The 18,236-nt window shown below is 41.6% G+C and overlaps 2 protein-coding genes across 2 annotated transcripts in view; one reads left to right on the top strand and one right to left on the bottom strand.

Moving 5' to 3' along the window:
- Positions 1–427: 427 nt before the first annotated feature.
- On the bottom strand, positions 428–6,325 carry LOC308148735 (secretory carrier-associated membrane protein 5-like; the record flags this gene model as incomplete). The annotated part of the gene is made up of 7 exons (XM_080520319.1): positions 428–607; positions 957–1,074; positions 1,898–1,999; positions 3,110–3,266; positions 5,278–5,397; positions 6,019–6,076; positions 6,272–6,325. 7 exons carry the CDS (start codon positions 6,323–6,325, stop codon positions 428–430), a joined length of 789 nt encoding a protein of 262 aa, XP_080376445.1.
- A 9,822-nt stretch (positions 6,326–16,147) lies between these two features.
- igdcc4 (immunoglobulin superfamily, DCC subclass, member 4) overlaps positions 16,148–18,236 on the top strand; it is a gene marked incomplete at both ends in the record, with an annotated part of 52,625 nt that continues 50,536 nt past the window's right edge. Inside the window, one exon of the mRNA XM_080498760.1 lies at positions 16,148–16,214. Coding sequence (XP_080354886.1) covers positions 16,148–16,214 — 67 coding nt within the window. The remainder of the gene's footprint in view (positions 16,215–18,236) is intronic.

Genomic DNA, 18,236 nt, shown 5'->3' with positions numbered 1-18,236 from the left:
TACATTCATATTAAACCGCCAAATAAATGAATTGCTACAATGAAATACTTTGTATATGAGGAATAAAAACAAATATATTTCCCCGCATTAAAAAACACAAACTTACTGACACACAGCTACTACAGTAACATTTCAATATTTTCAACAAATCCACTTAAACCTGAACAACAGATATATTATATAAAATACTACAAATTTTGTATGAAGTTGTTTAACACAGGGAGGCAAAACTCACTTTCCCACAACTTTTGCATAGACAAAAGATTCTGTTCTCTCAGACACATGATTTAAATCCACAATTAACTCTATAATGTGAGGTGGTTGACATCTTTTATATGCTGTTGTTCAGATTTTGGCATGGCTGTTTCTTTGACCCCCCCCCCCCCCCCCCCCCCCCCCCCCCCTGTTGTTTGGTCTTTTGAAGATGCTACATCTGGTTGTCGTTGTACTGCGGGCTGGAGTACTGGTCCTGCATGGCTCCGGTGGCGGCCCCCATGGCGGCCTGTTGGGCCGCGGCCTGGACGTGGGGGTTCTTCCAGGCTCCTGTGGTCCATTCCTCCTGAGCTTTGGACATGCTGGCCCCGCTACCACGGTAGAAGTTATGGATCTGCGAGCAAGGTGGAAAAACCATGACAAGAAGCCACTACATGCTACAAGTGCAACTTCATGCGATGTGCTCTTCATTTCCTCAGCATTCAGTCTGAAGAAATTAATCTGTCATATCCATTTTTTTAAAAGCAATCTGACAATTTTGTGGTAAACCAAACAAAGCTGGGAGCAAAAATAAATCAATCTCAAATGTGTCTCTGATAACAACCTGTGAGCTAAAAAAAAATCTTTTAGAAAAGTGCATTGCAATACTTTGATAAAGTGATGTTTATTAGAAATAATAGCTTGTGCTCCACACAACCTGTCAACTTTCCTCCCACGCACAAATGCACCGGCTGAAAACTTACCCTGGTGAGGGCAATGAAGGACAGCGAGGCCACGGCGGTGAACATGACTGTGGGGACCAGCATGATGAGTGCAATCAAAATATTATAGCTGAAGAAGGAGATGGTAGCCAGCCAACCGCTGAGGAAGATGGAAATGAATGTTAACTGAATTAAGAAAACAAGAGAGCATAACAAGAGCTGGAATGATCTGTTGCTAGGTTTTCTGGAGTTCCTTCAAACGATCCCACCACAGAACATCTGGGTGTTAAATGCCAATAATTTTGAATGACTTGAAATCCCGTGGTATAAACTTTACAGGTTTTACAGCTCATACATGAGGATATCCAAATGCACATGGTGACATTTATAAACTTTATGGCGGCGGCTATAATATTAATTTCTGATCATCAGCCTGAGTCAGGTGACATTTTCAGGATCACCTTAACTGCCTCTCAAAATCTAATAACAGGAGGGTCATAAAAGTTATACGAGGGCAGTTCCTGATGGTCCATCACTGTCATGTTAATGAAAGTGGCAAACAAGGTCTTTAAAGAACACGCCAGTTCGAGAGAGGTGTAATTTTTCAAACGCGGATTTTGTGGTGTTATGAAAACAACTTTTGACTTTTATTGTTAGCTTTTGTCGCACAACAATGTATAAATCACTTTTATATGCTGGCAGAACTCTCTGTGAACTTTAATGTCCTGACTAAAGTCTCTGTGTGTCTTTGTAATGTCAATTAATTGAGATTTTATTTCCTCTTACCAACAATAACTGTCTGGTAATGTTAGATTGTGCTGCACTCACTCACATAAAATCAACATAATGAAGCAAAAACAAGAAGTCACCCTTAAGAGAAAACCCTCTGGTAAAAATATGAAAGGTCTAATTGTGAAAGATATTGAATAATATTTGGAGTAAATAAAATGAGAATTACAATCAGACATGTTTCAGACTCTTACCACACTCCCCATCCCGGGATGCCGATGCTTTGGATGATGCTGATGCCAACTTGGGCCATGAACACAAAGAAGAACAGCATGAAGTTGAAGGAGCTGTCACTCCTGGGAAAATACAGAAACAAAGAAGAATTTTACACAGTAACTAAATTTATTCTTCTCACTTGTACTTTGCTCTTTATTTTTCCCTCCCTGGAGCTCTGTGCGTCTTTATTTTGCATCGGTACTCCGTCGACTGTTGCGAGCGACATGCTGGCTTCCTCATGACTCGAGACAATGAAGGAGCTGTTCACCACTGCATGCTGGCACGCGCCTTACACCGCCCTTCAATAAACCATAGGAGATGTTCTGGGTGCCCTTCTGTCTACAGAGGAAACACTCTGAACATTTATCACTGCTGCCACTCAACCCATTCTGGAGGACCGGAGGACAAATGAACCTCAAGCCAAATGGACTATTGCCCAAGATGAGTGTACTCCCTAGTTAGCATTTATAAGCCATATACAAACATTTAATGTCCGTTTTATGGCACATTAAGATGTCGCTGTAGGCAGATGTGTGTACATTAGTGTATTAGTCGAAAGCCATAACTTCTCTCGAGGACACGCAGAAGTGGGGTAAATGATAATAGTAAAATAGAACATTTTATAGATCTGTGTTAAAATACTGTTTATTAAATGCTTATGTGCTCCTTATTAAAAGAAATGTGGGCAGAAGTGATTCAGCCGTTTGGTCTATGCAATGTTTAGGAATTGGGAAACCAGAAAACTAAGTACAAACTGCTGGAATCCACCCATCAAATATATCAAAAAGAGCTTCCAGGTTTGTCCTCCATCACTTTGGTTGACATCATAAAACACCAGCCTCATTTCAGGATGAGATGTCACAACTATGTGGCTGTAAAATATGTCATATGGCTACAGCAGCAGCATCACAAGTCATCACAGGATTATCAGACAAAAAATGGTTTACCATTAATGTATTCCATTGTTAAAGTCAATCATCCAAAAAGACAGCTCCTATGATTGAGGATTCTATTTGTACCAGAGAGTTGAGGTCATGTGATTCCTCTTGGGTTTTTTTTTTTTTTTTTTTTTTAATCTCAAATTGCTTAGCTTGAAATTGATATATGTCCTTTCTAATTTTGGAAGTGAAATCAATTGTTTCTGCCATAAACTAACTGTTTAAGTAAGAGTGAAATTGTGTTCGGCTCACTTGAAGGCCTTGTAGAGGGGCCTGAACCAGCAGACGTAAGAGCAAGGAGTGAACATCAGGAGCCAGATGATGGCCAGTCCGAAATTAGTCACACCACCTCCACCGAACATCCAGGCAAAGCAGCCAATGAGGTTAACAGCGAGGGTAGCACCATTCACTGCAGAGGCACAGCAGAGATATTTCATGCATTGAAATGAACCAAAAAAAGAAAAAAAAATTTAATTGAATACATGAAAACAGCCAGTGTTGACATAATATAATCAAAAAGAAAATTTGGTGCTCCCTGAGAAGTATAACATCATTTACACTTAGTTAAACTGAAACTTTGACTGTAGAAAGTGACAAAATGGAGAATGAATAAGTTTAGAACAATGACAAGGTTTCACGTTCTTTAAATTAATCCATGCATGAAAAGCATGCAAGTATAAAGAGTGCCATGCAGGTCGCCACTGAACATTTTCTATACATGTGACGTGCAAGACAAGCGCTGCAAAGAAACTGACAGAAAAAAAACTGACGGGGAGATTTAGTACCTGCGTATGTTTAATAAAAAGAAGCCACCTGCAGAAAGAAAAGAGGTTAGCTCATCTTAAATCAAGATGCTCCTGACCTTGGTTAAATTGCTTAAAATATGCACAGATGTTTTTTTATGACCACACCAGCTATATCCTGGAGATTTCATGTTGTATTTTTTTATTGCTGGTTGGCTTTGCTTTCCTTCCTCTGACTGCTGAGTTGGTATGACAGCCCATTGCAGCTCAGCTTTGACTTGTTTCTTGCTCTTCTTCCACCTGGTCCCTTGTTTGAACTCACTGGCAGGCAGGGAGCCACCAGAGTCAAACAATATCACAAACACTACTGTACTGCGTGTTTATAGACTCATAAACTTTGATGAAACGGCTTCTGGCGAAGATTGTTTTACACAATTTCAGCGTTAACTGCTCTGCTCAAACCGAGGCCATCTGGTCAGTGCTATGACTCATTAGCAAATAAACCAGTCATCAAAACGAAGCCAGAGAAATAAAATCATCTTTTTGGTCCAAATGGACTCCGATAAAGCATTACCCCACTGTTACATGTTCTTTTTTTCTTTCTTTTTTTTTTCACGAGCTGATGCCTGTGGAGATGACATGGACCTGCAGAAGAGTCGTATCATTCGAGATCATTTTGATTTGTTTATCACCTCATTAGATGAGAAACCCTATTTGGACACTTTTAAATTATGCATTTTATTTTCTCTAAACTGTCAAAGGTACTTTGTCAAAGGTACTTTGACAGTTGAAGAATACATGTATTAAAAGTTCAAGTCATCATTCAAATAGTTGTTGTACATGTGGGATTCCTGAATTGTGTGTGATTATAATTACACTAGAAACATGATATTATTACATAAACACAGACAATGTATCTCATAGCACTGTAGTCATGCACCACATCAATACTATGACACATGATGTGTTCATTTGCACCCCGGTACATGTCACACTAGTGCAAGAGAGTATTTCAGTATTGCATCCAATAAGTCATATGTAGGACCCTTATGATAAATGATATTGTTTACCAGTAGGATTCAGTCGTGTCAATGATGTGGAATAAAGGATTGTTCAACCTGTTTTAAAAGGAATGTGAAAAATGTATCCTTATTAGAAACATAATTCAGCTTGAAACTGTGTTTTTATGTATATTTATTAATATTAACAGCATAGTAAAGACTTTAAAAATACAAAATCGGCAGTTGGCCAACCACTACTCTTAAGTTTCAAAATAGCTTTAAACCATGCCTATGCATAAACACTTGCAAAGTGTTTCAGAGAATGCCACATAAAAGGTTATGGGTTTCTTTGACAAACCGATTCCATCTGACGAGTGATAGCAGTGGACACCCTGGGCAGGTCGCCCGTCAGTTACATGAATGGCATTCAAATTTAAAAACACCAAATAACGTCAAATGCATATTTTTTGGACTGTTGGAAGAAGGATGAGCACCTGGAGAAATACCATACAGACACATGAATAAGCATTCAAACTCCACACAGAAGACCTTGTGAACCTAAACAGCTATATGTTCTGGCCGTGAATGCAAAGTGCAACATTTACACACTATAGTCCTATCTAAGAAGTAGGTAAACAGTCAAAGGTGTAATCCAGCTTGACATTTGTCCACTTACACATCCACAGGTGGTACATTTTCTTGCACATGCTGCGGTGCTGCTCAGGGATTTCGTCAAAGTCCTGATAGAAACATGGCTTAAGTGGAATGAATCCAGGCAGTGGAGGGAAATTGGGCTCTGCAACAAACAGTGTGCAGATAACGGTAGTTAGACATGCCAGGCACCAAATCAGTTGCACGTCTCTCTTTTCTTTGCCCTGCATAATGTGTTTCCATCACTGACCAGCCATATGGATACAATGTAGAGTTGTGCTTCTTTTATGTTTGGCCCGCCAGTCCCTTCAGCCTGTCAAGAGAGGAAAAACTTCAGCTTGGTGCACCTGCAGCTTGCATAACTTTACAAGTTTGCAGATGTTTGATGCGCGTCGTCGGTGAAAGAGGAGCTCCTTTCCTCCACCCTTTCTCCACCCTAAGTGACATACTTTGCGTTAAGAAAGCGTTTTAACAGACGGTGTTATAAGCTCCTGCGTCGCCATCGAGACGTCGTGCGGGGGATTTAATGTGTGTGCGCCCTGCAGCCACGTCTCTCTGGTGCTGATAAAGCTTTAACGACTCGAGAAACAATAGAAAAGAAAGAAAAAGAAGAAGAAAAAAAACACCGCCGGGTGACTATTGCATGCAAACTGCGCTTTACCGGATGAATGAATTATCCACACATGTGCAAAGACACCTGAGGTATTTCGGAGCCGGCCATCACCGCCAGGAATTACGTCTTGAACCGGGAGAGTAATCTGCTTACCTTCCTGCACAGATCCGTCGCTCCACTTCTCCAAAGTGCGCTCCGGGATGATTCTCACCTGCACGAGGAGCCGAGCGATCAGGACGATCCGATACGACCCGCAAGCAATTTTCTTTTTTTTCTTTTTTACTCTTCTCGTACTTTGTTTTGTTCAGTGTGACCACAGTGGTAAATCCTGGCTGTCCTGACCAGTTCACCAATCACTGCCGCGGAACGTGCTGTCACGTCGATTCAGACCAATAGGCGGATTTACTCTAATCCCTGACGTCGTGCTGTCGACCCAATCACCGCCGCGCGCTCTGTCCATGGTGCTGAAAGCGGAGATTAAAAACACAAGCGTGGCCTCTAACTTGAAGCCACCAGCCCCAGAGCTGACATTTCTCTGTGATAAAACACCTTCGACGACATTTATGTGACTATGTCTTGTGGTGTGCGTTCAGGAGTAGCAGCACTATTAGGAAAAATATGCCAAGCCCACTACTTGAGGGAAGGAATAGGCCAGTAGGGAGTACTTTTATATTGTGCAAATTCAGCTATAGTGCACCCCATGGAGCAGACTATCATCAGTCAAGCGGCTGCTCGTAGCAGACCTGAATATGAGGCTGGGGTTGACCTAAATAGTAAGCTGACTCCTGCGCTACAGCTGGGGCTGCTGTTTCACTGCACTGGAATAATGACGCACTGGATGCTCTCACAGCGTCCAACACAATTCAGCAAGCGGTCGCGCATTAGAGGAAACAGTCTGACACTTTGTCCAAACAAATATTGAAGGGAAATGTGTTATTCCATGGTACCAGTGTGTAAGAATGACTTGTTTTTGTTGTTTCTCTTTACAGTGATTGTATAATCGACTAACTTCCTAATATAACATGAAGGCTTAAAAGGTTGTGGTTTTGTGCTTCACACTCTCCCTTCATTGTCCAGGTTCGGTTTGGATGCCTTTGTTAGCAGAAATGTTCCAGTTTCCTCTAACAGGCAAAAACATAAACCTGAGGTTAATTATTGTCTTGAAACTGCCTGCAGCTGTGAATGTGCAAATGTGTGATTGTCCCTAATTCTGGGCCCCTTCTGTAATGGACTAGTGAAGTGATAAGTCCAGAATCTACCCGGCTTTGATTCATAGCCATCCTCATTCAGCTGACCACTGTGACCCTAGAATAATATGGATGGATGATTTGAATGGCAGTAAAACATCAAAACGGGTTGGATGAGTCAACAAGCCGTGAAGTGGCACTGTTTAAAAAAACAAGCTGAAGTTTAATATTGTATAGATCTAAAAGAGCATTTCAGAGAGGCTTTTATAGTGAGTAAAGACTGATAAGGGTTCGTCAGTCAGTCAGTTCATCAAAAAGTTGTGAAGGAACTAAAAGAAACACTTCCTTAAGTTTGCACTTGTTAAATTATTTGAAAAAGGAGCTTTTCAAAACTTGAGTCTTGTTAAAGAATATGTCAAGAGCTACTTTTTGAAATCTGGCTGCGACTATATTCAGTCTTAAAGACATATAAACGTATATGTGATGGAAACCTCTTGGAAAGCATGAAGCTCAGAAAGTGAGATGGGATTTCACAATTTATGCTTTGTATAAAATCCATTCATAAATTCCATTCCATCTATAAGTTTAAATTCTCACTGGAAGCCTGAGACAAAAGGAGCATGAATACTATTCTGCAGTTTATCACTTTCACCTCTTGCTTTTGTACAGTCAACAATTCACCTCAATTGCAACTTCAGAATTGTGGGAGGAAACTGAGTATCTGGAAAAATCCTACGCATACACAGGCAGAATGTGTAAACTACACAGAAAGAAGTCCGGCCTAAATTTGACCTTAGATGATCTTGCTGTGAGATGAGAGTACTAACCACTATTAGATTGATGAAACTAACTAACTTACTTGCAGAAGGTGTTATTAATGCTGCAACTCAAATGCAATACATGGCCCTGACTCAAAATCATTTTGTTACCATATGTTTTACGAATAACAACATATTTACATTTCAAAATTTCTGCTATTGCGAAAAAATTATAAATTTACAAAAAATGATTTTTAAAAAATGGCAAAAGTATTTAACAGAAATGTATCCGTTAAATTTAGTTAGCTTGTGTTGGATCATTGTATCAATGTTCTAAAGTCTAAAACTGTCAAATAGTTATAGATGTTGATAATTCATGTTTTTTTTTTCTACTTAAATGACCATTGTCATGTGTCGTCACTGAAAAGGGGCCAGTTGGACCTTCGATAACTAATATCAGAATTGATGGTGATGTAAGGCTAGAAAGTCCAGTTTAAAATAAGCCTAAATCAGGCAAGAAAAAGGGGATCAAAAAATATTTTTAGGTTTACAATTTAAAACAGGCAGGCAAGAACCAGTGCGGCAAAAATAAATCAGCTATACCAGAAAGTGCAGGAACAGACTGGAGACAAAAACAAGAGCAAATGCTGAAGTCCAATAACAACAGCAGTACGACAAATTGGCATGAGATCAAACACGGAGCAGGAGGGTGAGCTTTGCGCAGCAGGTAGTGTTCAGGTATTGGTGGGGGGGGTCTGGGGGGGTGTCTGATGAGACGAGGTAACTTCAGGGCAGGTAGGGATGACCTGGACAAGAGGAGACTTGAACTAAATACAAAATACAAGAAGAAAAACACAACACATAATATTCAATTTGTCACTGACAAAAGTCATCACAAACCAAGAACTCTTTTTTTTTTTACTCCTCATCCTTGATGTGCTGCTCATCCACATAATTGACATGATGTGCCTGATCAGCTTCTACGGGTCCCTGAGGGGTGGTTGATCATGTCATTAAAGTCTGCAACATTGATTTAGTCCTGACGATCTTTGCTGGCAAGCAGCCATCACAAACTGTGCTGATTTCTAATGCGTTGCTTCCTCATGAAATAAAATCCACTAAAGTCATTTAAATAGTTCAATCTGTCTTTAACCATAACCTCAGTCAATCACCGGATTAGGATACAGAGGCTCTTTCTCTGGGGAGATTGAGAATTTACAAAGAGATTAAAAATTGTGTATTTGCAGGTCATTTCAATTCAAATCAAGGCAAACTACTTTGATTTGTCTCAAATTATGACACATTCATCCATAAAGATTGAAACAACTGCTCACAGCTTGCAAGGGTATTCTTGAAATCAGAGTCTTTCCATCCCAATGGCAGACAACAGTTCACCAGCGTATTTTTGAAAAGCTGACATTGACAGAAATTCCCCTTAAAGAAGTCTCTTCACAATCCTCTTGTCCAGTGGTGGTTGTCTATTGGTTTGGGTTTGAAGAGGCCATCAGTGAGATGGGATCATTCAAATGATGAATGAGTTAATATCTACTCTGTATTGAGCTAGAGTGATTCACCAATGAATCCTCATCCCACCTGGCCTCAGGGAGCTGCACACCCAGTTCGTCCCCTCCAAGTGTCCCTAATCCTCACAGCAGGCATCACAAAACAATCATGTAACAATCAAGTCCATGTGACTTCAAGAGCAACCGAGAACTCAGATGGAGGTGTGCAAGATTTGAAACATCTGAGAATGTACGTAGCTCCTGTTTGAATGCAGCAGAAAAAGTAATTGTCTGCGGTCACAAGTAACAGAGATGACAAAGTTCATTGCAGTGTAGTCCTTGAAAAAATAAATAAATAAAATCACTGGATCATGAAAACGACCTTTTCATTTGTCACCACTTGTCAAATCAAGGCCACTCAGAATGGAAAGCTGAGAAGCTGTCACTTATCTCATACAGTCACACCCCCCACCTCTCTAATTTTTCCCTCTTCTCTCTTCATTAATATTTATCTGAAGTAGTTTCAGTCTAGACGGGACTCTGACAGGTTGTTCAAAGGCCAACATGCCGCTGGTTGTGCACAGAAATCTACAGAATAGTGGGCTGTAAGTGGTCTCTCTGTCTTGTTTCTTTGTCTGTCTTTCTCGCTCCGATTCTCATTCCGCTTCTCATCTCTACCAAACAAGGCCGCCATTGACAGGACCATTGAGATAAGCTCCTTTCTCCAACGCCTTGCAATCTTCAACCTAGATTTGGATTCAGAATCTACTTTTTGAGCTAATTAGGACAAGGGCTGCTTCTTTCAGACAGTAATGGTCCTACTCTGTATTAACAGAGCCCACCTACTCCCTCCCACTCCAGCTCACAACAGTGCTTCACTCTGCATACATTAGAACGAGAATGTCAGATTTCCTCCCATGAGCTTTGCCAACAGGGTATTGATGCAACACAATGAGGCTTCTTTTTGGGGGGGCTGGGGGGAATTGCATTGAGACGTGCTTTGTCATCAACCTGGACAGGGTTGCAGATAGAAAGCAGGATATTAAGTGCTGAGGAAGATGAGAGAAGCAGCGGGGTGGGAGAGAAAACAAAAGACGATGAGCGGGAGAAAGGAAATGAAGGGTATGAGAGCATGTCAGCAACAACATTCACTAAATATCAGAGGCAGGAAGATAGAAGAGAGTGTTTTCTGTGAAAATGTCTTGTCGACTTTGTTTCTCTGCAGTTAAATCACTTAAAGTCCATAAGTGACTAAAGATCTGGAAATCAGCACACTTCGATAAATAAAAAGATGATTATTCATAAACATCTACAATTTTTTTTATTTCAGATGTTCAGCAGTCAGCTTTATGCTGTCTTGTGCTGTTGCCAGTTTGGGACTTGAAACTACTACTTGAATCATCAGGGGATATCTTTTCATAGCATTTCCCCTTTTTTAATTTTTGAGAGAAAATGTTGTTAAAAGCTTTAAAGTATTTCAATCAGATATACATTTCTGATCTGAAAACATCCTCAGTGCCATAGATGTCACTTAAAATATAAAATAATCTTGGGTGTCATGATGCTATATGTGTGGTTTAAGTCGTTTGGCTCGAGCTCTGAGTCGAATTGTACATCAATAATGTAATAATATTGCTCGTAGGGGGACTTTTCCTCCCTCAAGGATGACAAATTAACATAATGTTATTGTACAAACAGACGGAAGACAGACTTTCTGTGATTTCAACCTCTATTACTACTCGTTTAACTCTCGTGCTCACATTTAACTAAACCACTCTTAACATTAATCTCACAAAGAAATCATGTTTCACGTTAAAATGTGAATATATGCAAACACCCTCTGTGCAGACTTGCTGTTTTTGTGGGTCCGCACGTTCAAGCGCGCAGCAGTCATGAACCAATGCGCACACAAGTTCACTGATCTCCTTGGGTCATATTAGATGCTTGATTGCATGTATTTATCTCCACGCACTTTAAATGAGGTAAAAACGAGTGTCTCCGGTGTGACGCCGACTTTCCCCGCTTGGTGCTCTGAATCGCGGCCCAGCGCCAGTTCACCCCGGTGTCATTGTCCTCCCGGAAAGAAAAGCCATTTGCTCAGTCACCCTCTAAGACCATGTGCCACCGTTGTTTTAGTTTCTATGGAGACGCTTTACTTCGCATCGAGCACGCGGAGGGCTCCCCTCCAGCGGAAGGAGGTGGAATAACATTGTGGTAAGGCAATCATACACTAACCTCATTTACATGTCCAAACATGGACCATGGACCACAGCACAGTGTTTATTCACTCCACATTTCAGTGTCTGTTTGAACTCTCAAAATGAAACACACTATCAGGATTTTTCTATGTATTTATTCTTAATAATAATTATTAGTAGTATTATTTCGTCACAAGAGAATTTAGTTGATTCATAAATTATTTGGATGAATTGATGGGGGTGGGGCTCATCTGGTTAAAGTGTCAAATATAAATGCTGATCTTCTCAAAAATGTTTAATCTTCTGACCGGCTTTCTTTGTACTCCTGACATTATTGGTGATTCCCGAGCAGGCCCAGGTGGGGGCGCTGCTCTCTCTGTCAGTCAGTCAGTCAGTCAGTCAGTCAGTCAGTCAGTCAGTCAGTCAGTCAGTCAGTCAGTCAGTCAGTCAGTCAGTGGTATATCCTTACGGATTCAGGAGAGCCTCTGCTGTCAGATGGAGTTGGGTGTCTCTGACCTTGAAGAAGATGAAAGACAGCCACCTCTGAGACTACTATACTCCGCATTTCAATACACACTCCACAGTCAAGACTGTGGCCTAGACATAAGGACACCAACAATGTGAGGGGGGGTGACCATATTTTCTTTTTTACTATCATTTCTGACCACGTGTGATGATTTCTTTTCTGCTTTCTTCAATTGCACTTTATTTTTAAATACAATTTTCTTTCTTCAAAAATAAACTATTATGATTGAATGTAAAAATCATATTAAAACCTGAATTGTTGTCTACCTCCACATTTAATATCTATAAAAGAGAGTGTCTGCTAATGGATAGGCCAAACAATAATAAAAACCAAAGACACAGAATGGCAGCTAAACATCATTAACATATTTTACTGAGGCAGTGATTGTGGCAGTGACTGAGTGCCACACAGCCTCATTGATCGCTGAACATAATCCAGCTCTGAATCTCAAACAGCAGCATGCACCACTGCAGGGGCGACAGTAATAAATGTGACTGTTTTTAATCACTGATATGTTATCTTTCAACTCTTTAACTTGGTCAGAAGAACACATCATCATAAACAAATGTCAAATAAAGGCTCAGACCAACACATAAAATGCTATCTTGTAATGGAACATGTATCATGTTGGCACATAAGCATTTTCTACTCCTCGCTGCACAGATTCTCTAATGAACCTGATAATGAACCCATCAATACACATTCTTCCGAAATTCACTTCTTCCTATCTGAGAAATACCTTGTTTCCTGTTTACAGACAATATATTTGTGTTCTCAATGCCCTAATTGCAACAAATAACTAAAGACTATATATTTGTTCATCATGACGGGAGCTAATAAGTGATAAGTGCATTATCATGATTAGGCAGTTTTAATGAATGTACCTTCGACTGATGAAAAGAAAAACCAATCAAACTCATGTCCTTCCCTTGAAACTATTTCCTTTTCTTTGGGATATTTCTGCTGGAGATTTCCAAGGCTACATTAGTCACTGAATTTACATGGTGCAGTTACTCCAATAAATTCTATATTTGCACTGAGCTCATACACATAACACAAAGTGTAACTTGATAATGTGTTGGTGTGTGAAATATTTTGATTTAAGTTTGGGTTTTTTTTAACCCCGGCAAGATTTTTACAATTTATTCATCCATCTTTATTCATCTCCCATGCAACAATCATTTTATGTCAATTGTATATTTAAAGCATTCAGGAAATGCTATTTTTGCCTCCACCGACTGAATTTTAAAGACAACTCTTACAATAATGTTGACATTTAGAAGAAGAACTCAAACTGCATACCAGTAATTTAATTTAAAAGATTGCCACTTTACATGATTTCTGTTATTTGATCCAGAACCTTTCTGAGTTGTGCAGTTTCTCTGGAAACGCACATCTAACTATAAATGTATTTAATCTCAGCCCATTGCCCCGAGCAATTACTTCAAGATCTTTTCCACCCTAAGGTGACTGCATCCTTTACAGAGATAGAAATCTTCTCATGGGCTCTGCTCCACACTAACCAATTACAATATTGTCTGTAGTATAGAAATCTAATTTGTTTTCACAGGAAGAAAAAAAATATAAAAGCAAAGCCAACCTACCTCTTATACTGCCAAGAAAAACTACTAAAACCTCTTGCTGTTTGACTTAAGCCAGACAAGTTTACTATCCTAATTGGTCTCTGTGGGCAGAGCATCAAATGTGTAAATAATTCTCTCAGAGATTGGCCCGCTCTGTCCTTGGCAGTCCTGGCTTTGTTTCATAGTGAAAATAAAGTTATGCCTGTTGGAACAATGTTCTGTAATAATTTCTGGAGCACATTGTTGTCATCTTTTACAGAACTGCTTCAGTATGGTAATAAAAGAAAAACATTCAATCAGAGAGCCACCCGTGTCTTATTATGTATCGACCAGAGTGCGTGGTCAGTGGTTTCTGTCCGGGGTAACAAGGTGGAGGCAAAGCTGCAAGCGTATCTACAGCATGGTCTCTTCTTTGGTCTCTTGGTTTGCAGTTTAAGGGATAAGCTTACATAATTAAGAGCACAGCTTGACACGGGTCATCCGATATGCCACATTAGCTTATATTCTGATAAACCACAAATAATTTGATTTCAGTTTTATCAATATTGTTACATCTGTATATCTCATTGCACAGTCATGTTCAGTTTGCACAGGTTATTTGTCTAGACCTCCCTCAGAGCATACAGCACAGAGTGACAGAGGCGGGCACACAGCCAAAACTCCAAATTTGCAAGCAGCTGACAGTTTGTGTTCATTATTTTTACAGCAGCTGGGGAGGAAAAGGGAAAAGCAGGGAAATTGCAGCTTGACCACAATCACAGAGGACACAGCAGTGCTATTAGTTTTCCAATGCAATCACATAATCTGATGGGCCAGACATTTGCTTTAATCAGACACCTGGGAAATGCATCCATCCCATTTCATTTCATCAGCTCAAATCAATCCCCCATCAGTATTAAATGAATACACTGAGTCCAGAAATCTGCTGGACAAGATATTATTACCAAAGGGAACTCCTTCATTACAGCCTTTCATGATTACAGTCTTTCTATATACCCAGTGCAGGCTACATAAGAAATGTTCTCCTTCCTCATGTTGTCGAGTACGGAACAAGCAATGCATCAGAAGATGGAACTTCAAAGAACGGTTCTATTATTCCAGTGAACTGTAACCAGAAGTAGCAGGCCAGATGTGCATGTGCTGAGCGGTTATGTGCATGTCGGACAGGTTAGAGGCTTTGCTTTGTGTTTCCAGCCGCTGCACATCCCTGTGTGCTAGTGGATGTGAGGATGCTGCTGGTATCAGTGATGCTGAGAGCGCTGCACGAGGCGAGTCTTTGTCTGCTCTGGGAAGGCTGGGCTCCAGCTGGCTCCTGCTATGTGTTTGCATGCAAAAGTCAGTGGGTCCCTCAGCACTCTGAGCAGGAGGCAAGCGAGTTGATTGATTGGGATGCACACACCACCAACGCCCCCCCCCCCCCCCCCCCCCCCCCCCCCCCCCCCTCCTCCTGCTTTTGCCTGATCTTGCTTGGGGAGCACATGTGCCTCTCCATTTTTCACTCAGACCTGCTTTATCACACCCGTGCGCGCACACACACACACACACACACACTCGCACACACACGCCACTAGAATTCGTATAGCCATTAACAAAGGTACCTGCTCATCCACCCAAACAAGAACACAAATATATGCGATATTAAATCACAAGAATGAATCAGCGTAGGTGGTGCATGATTAAAGGAGCGTGTTTGCACAAGTGTATCCTGATGTGTGCGCGTGCTCATAAACATCATCATCATCATCATCATCATCAGCAGCAGCAGCAGCAGCAGCAGCAGCAGTCTCCAACATGGGTTCATTCAGGGCAACGCATTAGCAGTCATTACAGATAACCACTTATCAAGACCATTCTCCACACTTGTTTTTTATTTTGCTGTAGCCGAGTATGAGGTGCGACCCTAATGAATTCATCATCCCAGACAGACAGAGACGGCGCCTGGGGTAAAACACGTTTTTTTTTTTGGGGGGGGGACAATTTTGCTATAGCAAGTGCTTTCTGCAATGCTCTGAACGGGATCTAATAAGTATTGGTGGACAAGCGTGGAGTTGAACAAAAAAAAAACAAAAAAAACAAAAAAAAAACGGGAGGGGATGGAAGAAAGCGTGTGTTAGAATCGCCGACAGCTTTTCAGGACTCCAGCGACGACCAGCCAGCCAGCCAGTGTCTGGCGAACGGGGCGTGTGCGCGTAAAGTGGGCGCGCATGTGTGCGTCCATGCCTCCTTGTGTGTGTGTGTGTGTGTGTGTGTGTGTGTGTGTGTGTGTGTGGACTCACAGCCAACACACACTTAACATTCGTTCGCAACATGGCGTTGAAGCGCCGAGAGACACGGCTCTCCCCGGACTAATGCAGGCGCATTGTTAGGAACCAGGGGACTGTTGAGCAAAGAGACTGAACACTCTCCCAGACTCTTTTACGCACCGGCGGAGACAATAGCGGATTCCAACATATGCATGTCGCCGTGACGGTTTTGCTGGTTGTACAGACGCACGCTGCTACCCCACTGGTGGAAATCAAAGGCTGTACATGGCGGTGGAGAGTACAATTTGGCTGTTCTGTCTTCTTTCGCTTTTTTGTGGTCCATCCAAGCAAGGTAAAAAGCGCTCTTTCTTATTTATCTGCATGGATCTTTTTTTTTTTTTTTTTTTTTTGGTGGGGGGCATGTGAGGTAGCGGGGCACTCATATTACACTGAAGTGCAGTTACTCAGAACATAAGTAGGCTGCGATAGCAGATAGGAGAGAGCCTCCGGGTGAATCTGCACCTTGCACGATCCATGCCACATACCCTCCGTTATTCCGCCTTCACCTCATGTGGCCTCTCCGGTGCTTTGGATGTCGGGGGTGTATTGTTACTCTCTCTTCAGGACAAGCTGCAAAGGCTCCGGCGCTGCAAAGTTGCAGCACGTTTGCCCAAAGGAGCAGCAGTGAGTCTCGCCACAGGGCGGCCGCAGGGCTCTTGAACCGGCCGGAGGGAAGTTTGGGATCAAAACTGGGGAGCGCGGCTCACGATGAAGACGTGTAGGCTCAGCTTTCAGTCAGACCACAGCAACCCGGTGTCCTTTGTCTTACTAATAAACATAAATAACTTTTCCCCCTTTCAAAATTCAGTGAATCCAGGACGTCTGATGGGACAAAGCAAAGTTGGGTGGAAGGGTTTTGAGGAAAGTGTTACTGATGCAATCAACGGAAGTGCAACATTTTCTGTGGTGATCTGCTCTAAACTTGCAGAAGAAAGTGTCCTGGGGCTGAGAGTGGAAGACGCACAGCAGCAGCAGCAGCAGCAGATTTATTTCCCACTAACTGCTTGTGGCTCCCCAGAGTGGAGAGGAAAGTCAGCCCACTCAGGCAGTAATGAGTCAGTGAGAGACTGACTGGTCACAGAGCTTAGCTGCAGGACAAAAGACCTGTGCAGAACAGCAGTGAATGTTACATGGCCAAAGGGCTGCCAGGAGGAAACGCTGAACACAAAGCAAGTGACACTACTTTGCATCCATTTTTTACTACTAACTATTGACTGAAAATGTATCTGGCGTTCTGTCACATCGAACTAAAAACTGAGAACTTGTCTGATGTGGCTGGAGTGGGCTACAGGTGATAGAAGTAACATTACTGAAGCAGCATAGTTTATTTAGGATGTTTTGTCATTGTCTCGTGACCATTGATCTACCTGTGATGTCATTCATTGTCATCAGACACATATTACTTTCAATTTTAAGTAAAATAGTCAGGCAAAGTGCTTTTTGAGTTTTAAAAAACTTTGAAGGCTTCCGGTAACAGCCTCGTATGGGAACCAGTAAGAACTTCATGTACCCAAGGCTGTACTCCTGAGACTATGGATGAAAACATGTGGGAACTTCCCAGCTTATAACCAGTACACGTCTTTGGTGTTTTGCTTGAGGGTCGAGGATTCCCAAAGCTCTGCACAATCACTTCTGACCAAAATCAGATACAAACTCCCTTCCTCATAATCATAAAACAAACCAGCTCATTCAATACCCAGCATAACTTCATCCTTGGCTTGTGTCTTGAGAGAATGTTGCTGTTGCTGCAGCTGCTGCTGCTGTAACTCCTGTGTGCCTTGCTCTGAGTCTGCAGCCATGTCTACCAACCAAGATGAGGAATAAAACAATGCTCTACGCCAGGATTTCACGTAGGGGCAAAAAGTCAAGCGTGTTGGAATGAATGTGTCAGAAACATATGCATTTCCAGGTAGCATCACCTCCCTCTGAGCTACTGTAATTGTTCCATTATTCATTGCTCAATTACGCACATAAAGGGAGGAGAGTAGAAGTGCACCTCCTTCACCTCCATCTGATATCGCTGTGGAAGGTCAAAGGATACAATTTATGTGGAGTTAGATTACCATGCCCTACAGACTCCAGCAGAGACAGAATAAGGGATTACTCCCCTTGAGATGCTCCTGACAGGAGAGTGAGTGCCACACCGGGGGCGATCAAATCCAGATGATGAAATCTCTTGTGAGCAAATGCTGATCGCTCTGGTGCTTGTCTATGATAGGAGCGAGGAGGATGCTGAGTTATATTGCACGTGAGATGTTTATCATTGAAAGTTTTCTGTTTTGGCATTCGGTCAGCGTCTCAAAAACTTTTTAAA

Source organism: Blennius ocellaris (assembly GCF_963422515.1).
Source record: "Blennius ocellaris genome assembly, chromosome: 1".
Classification (NCBI taxonomy): Eukaryota; Metazoa; Chordata; class Actinopteri; order Blenniiformes; family Blenniidae; genus Blennius; species Blennius ocellaris.
Note: the sequence above shows the minus strand (reverse complement) of the source record. Positions and strands in the feature narration are given on the sequence as shown.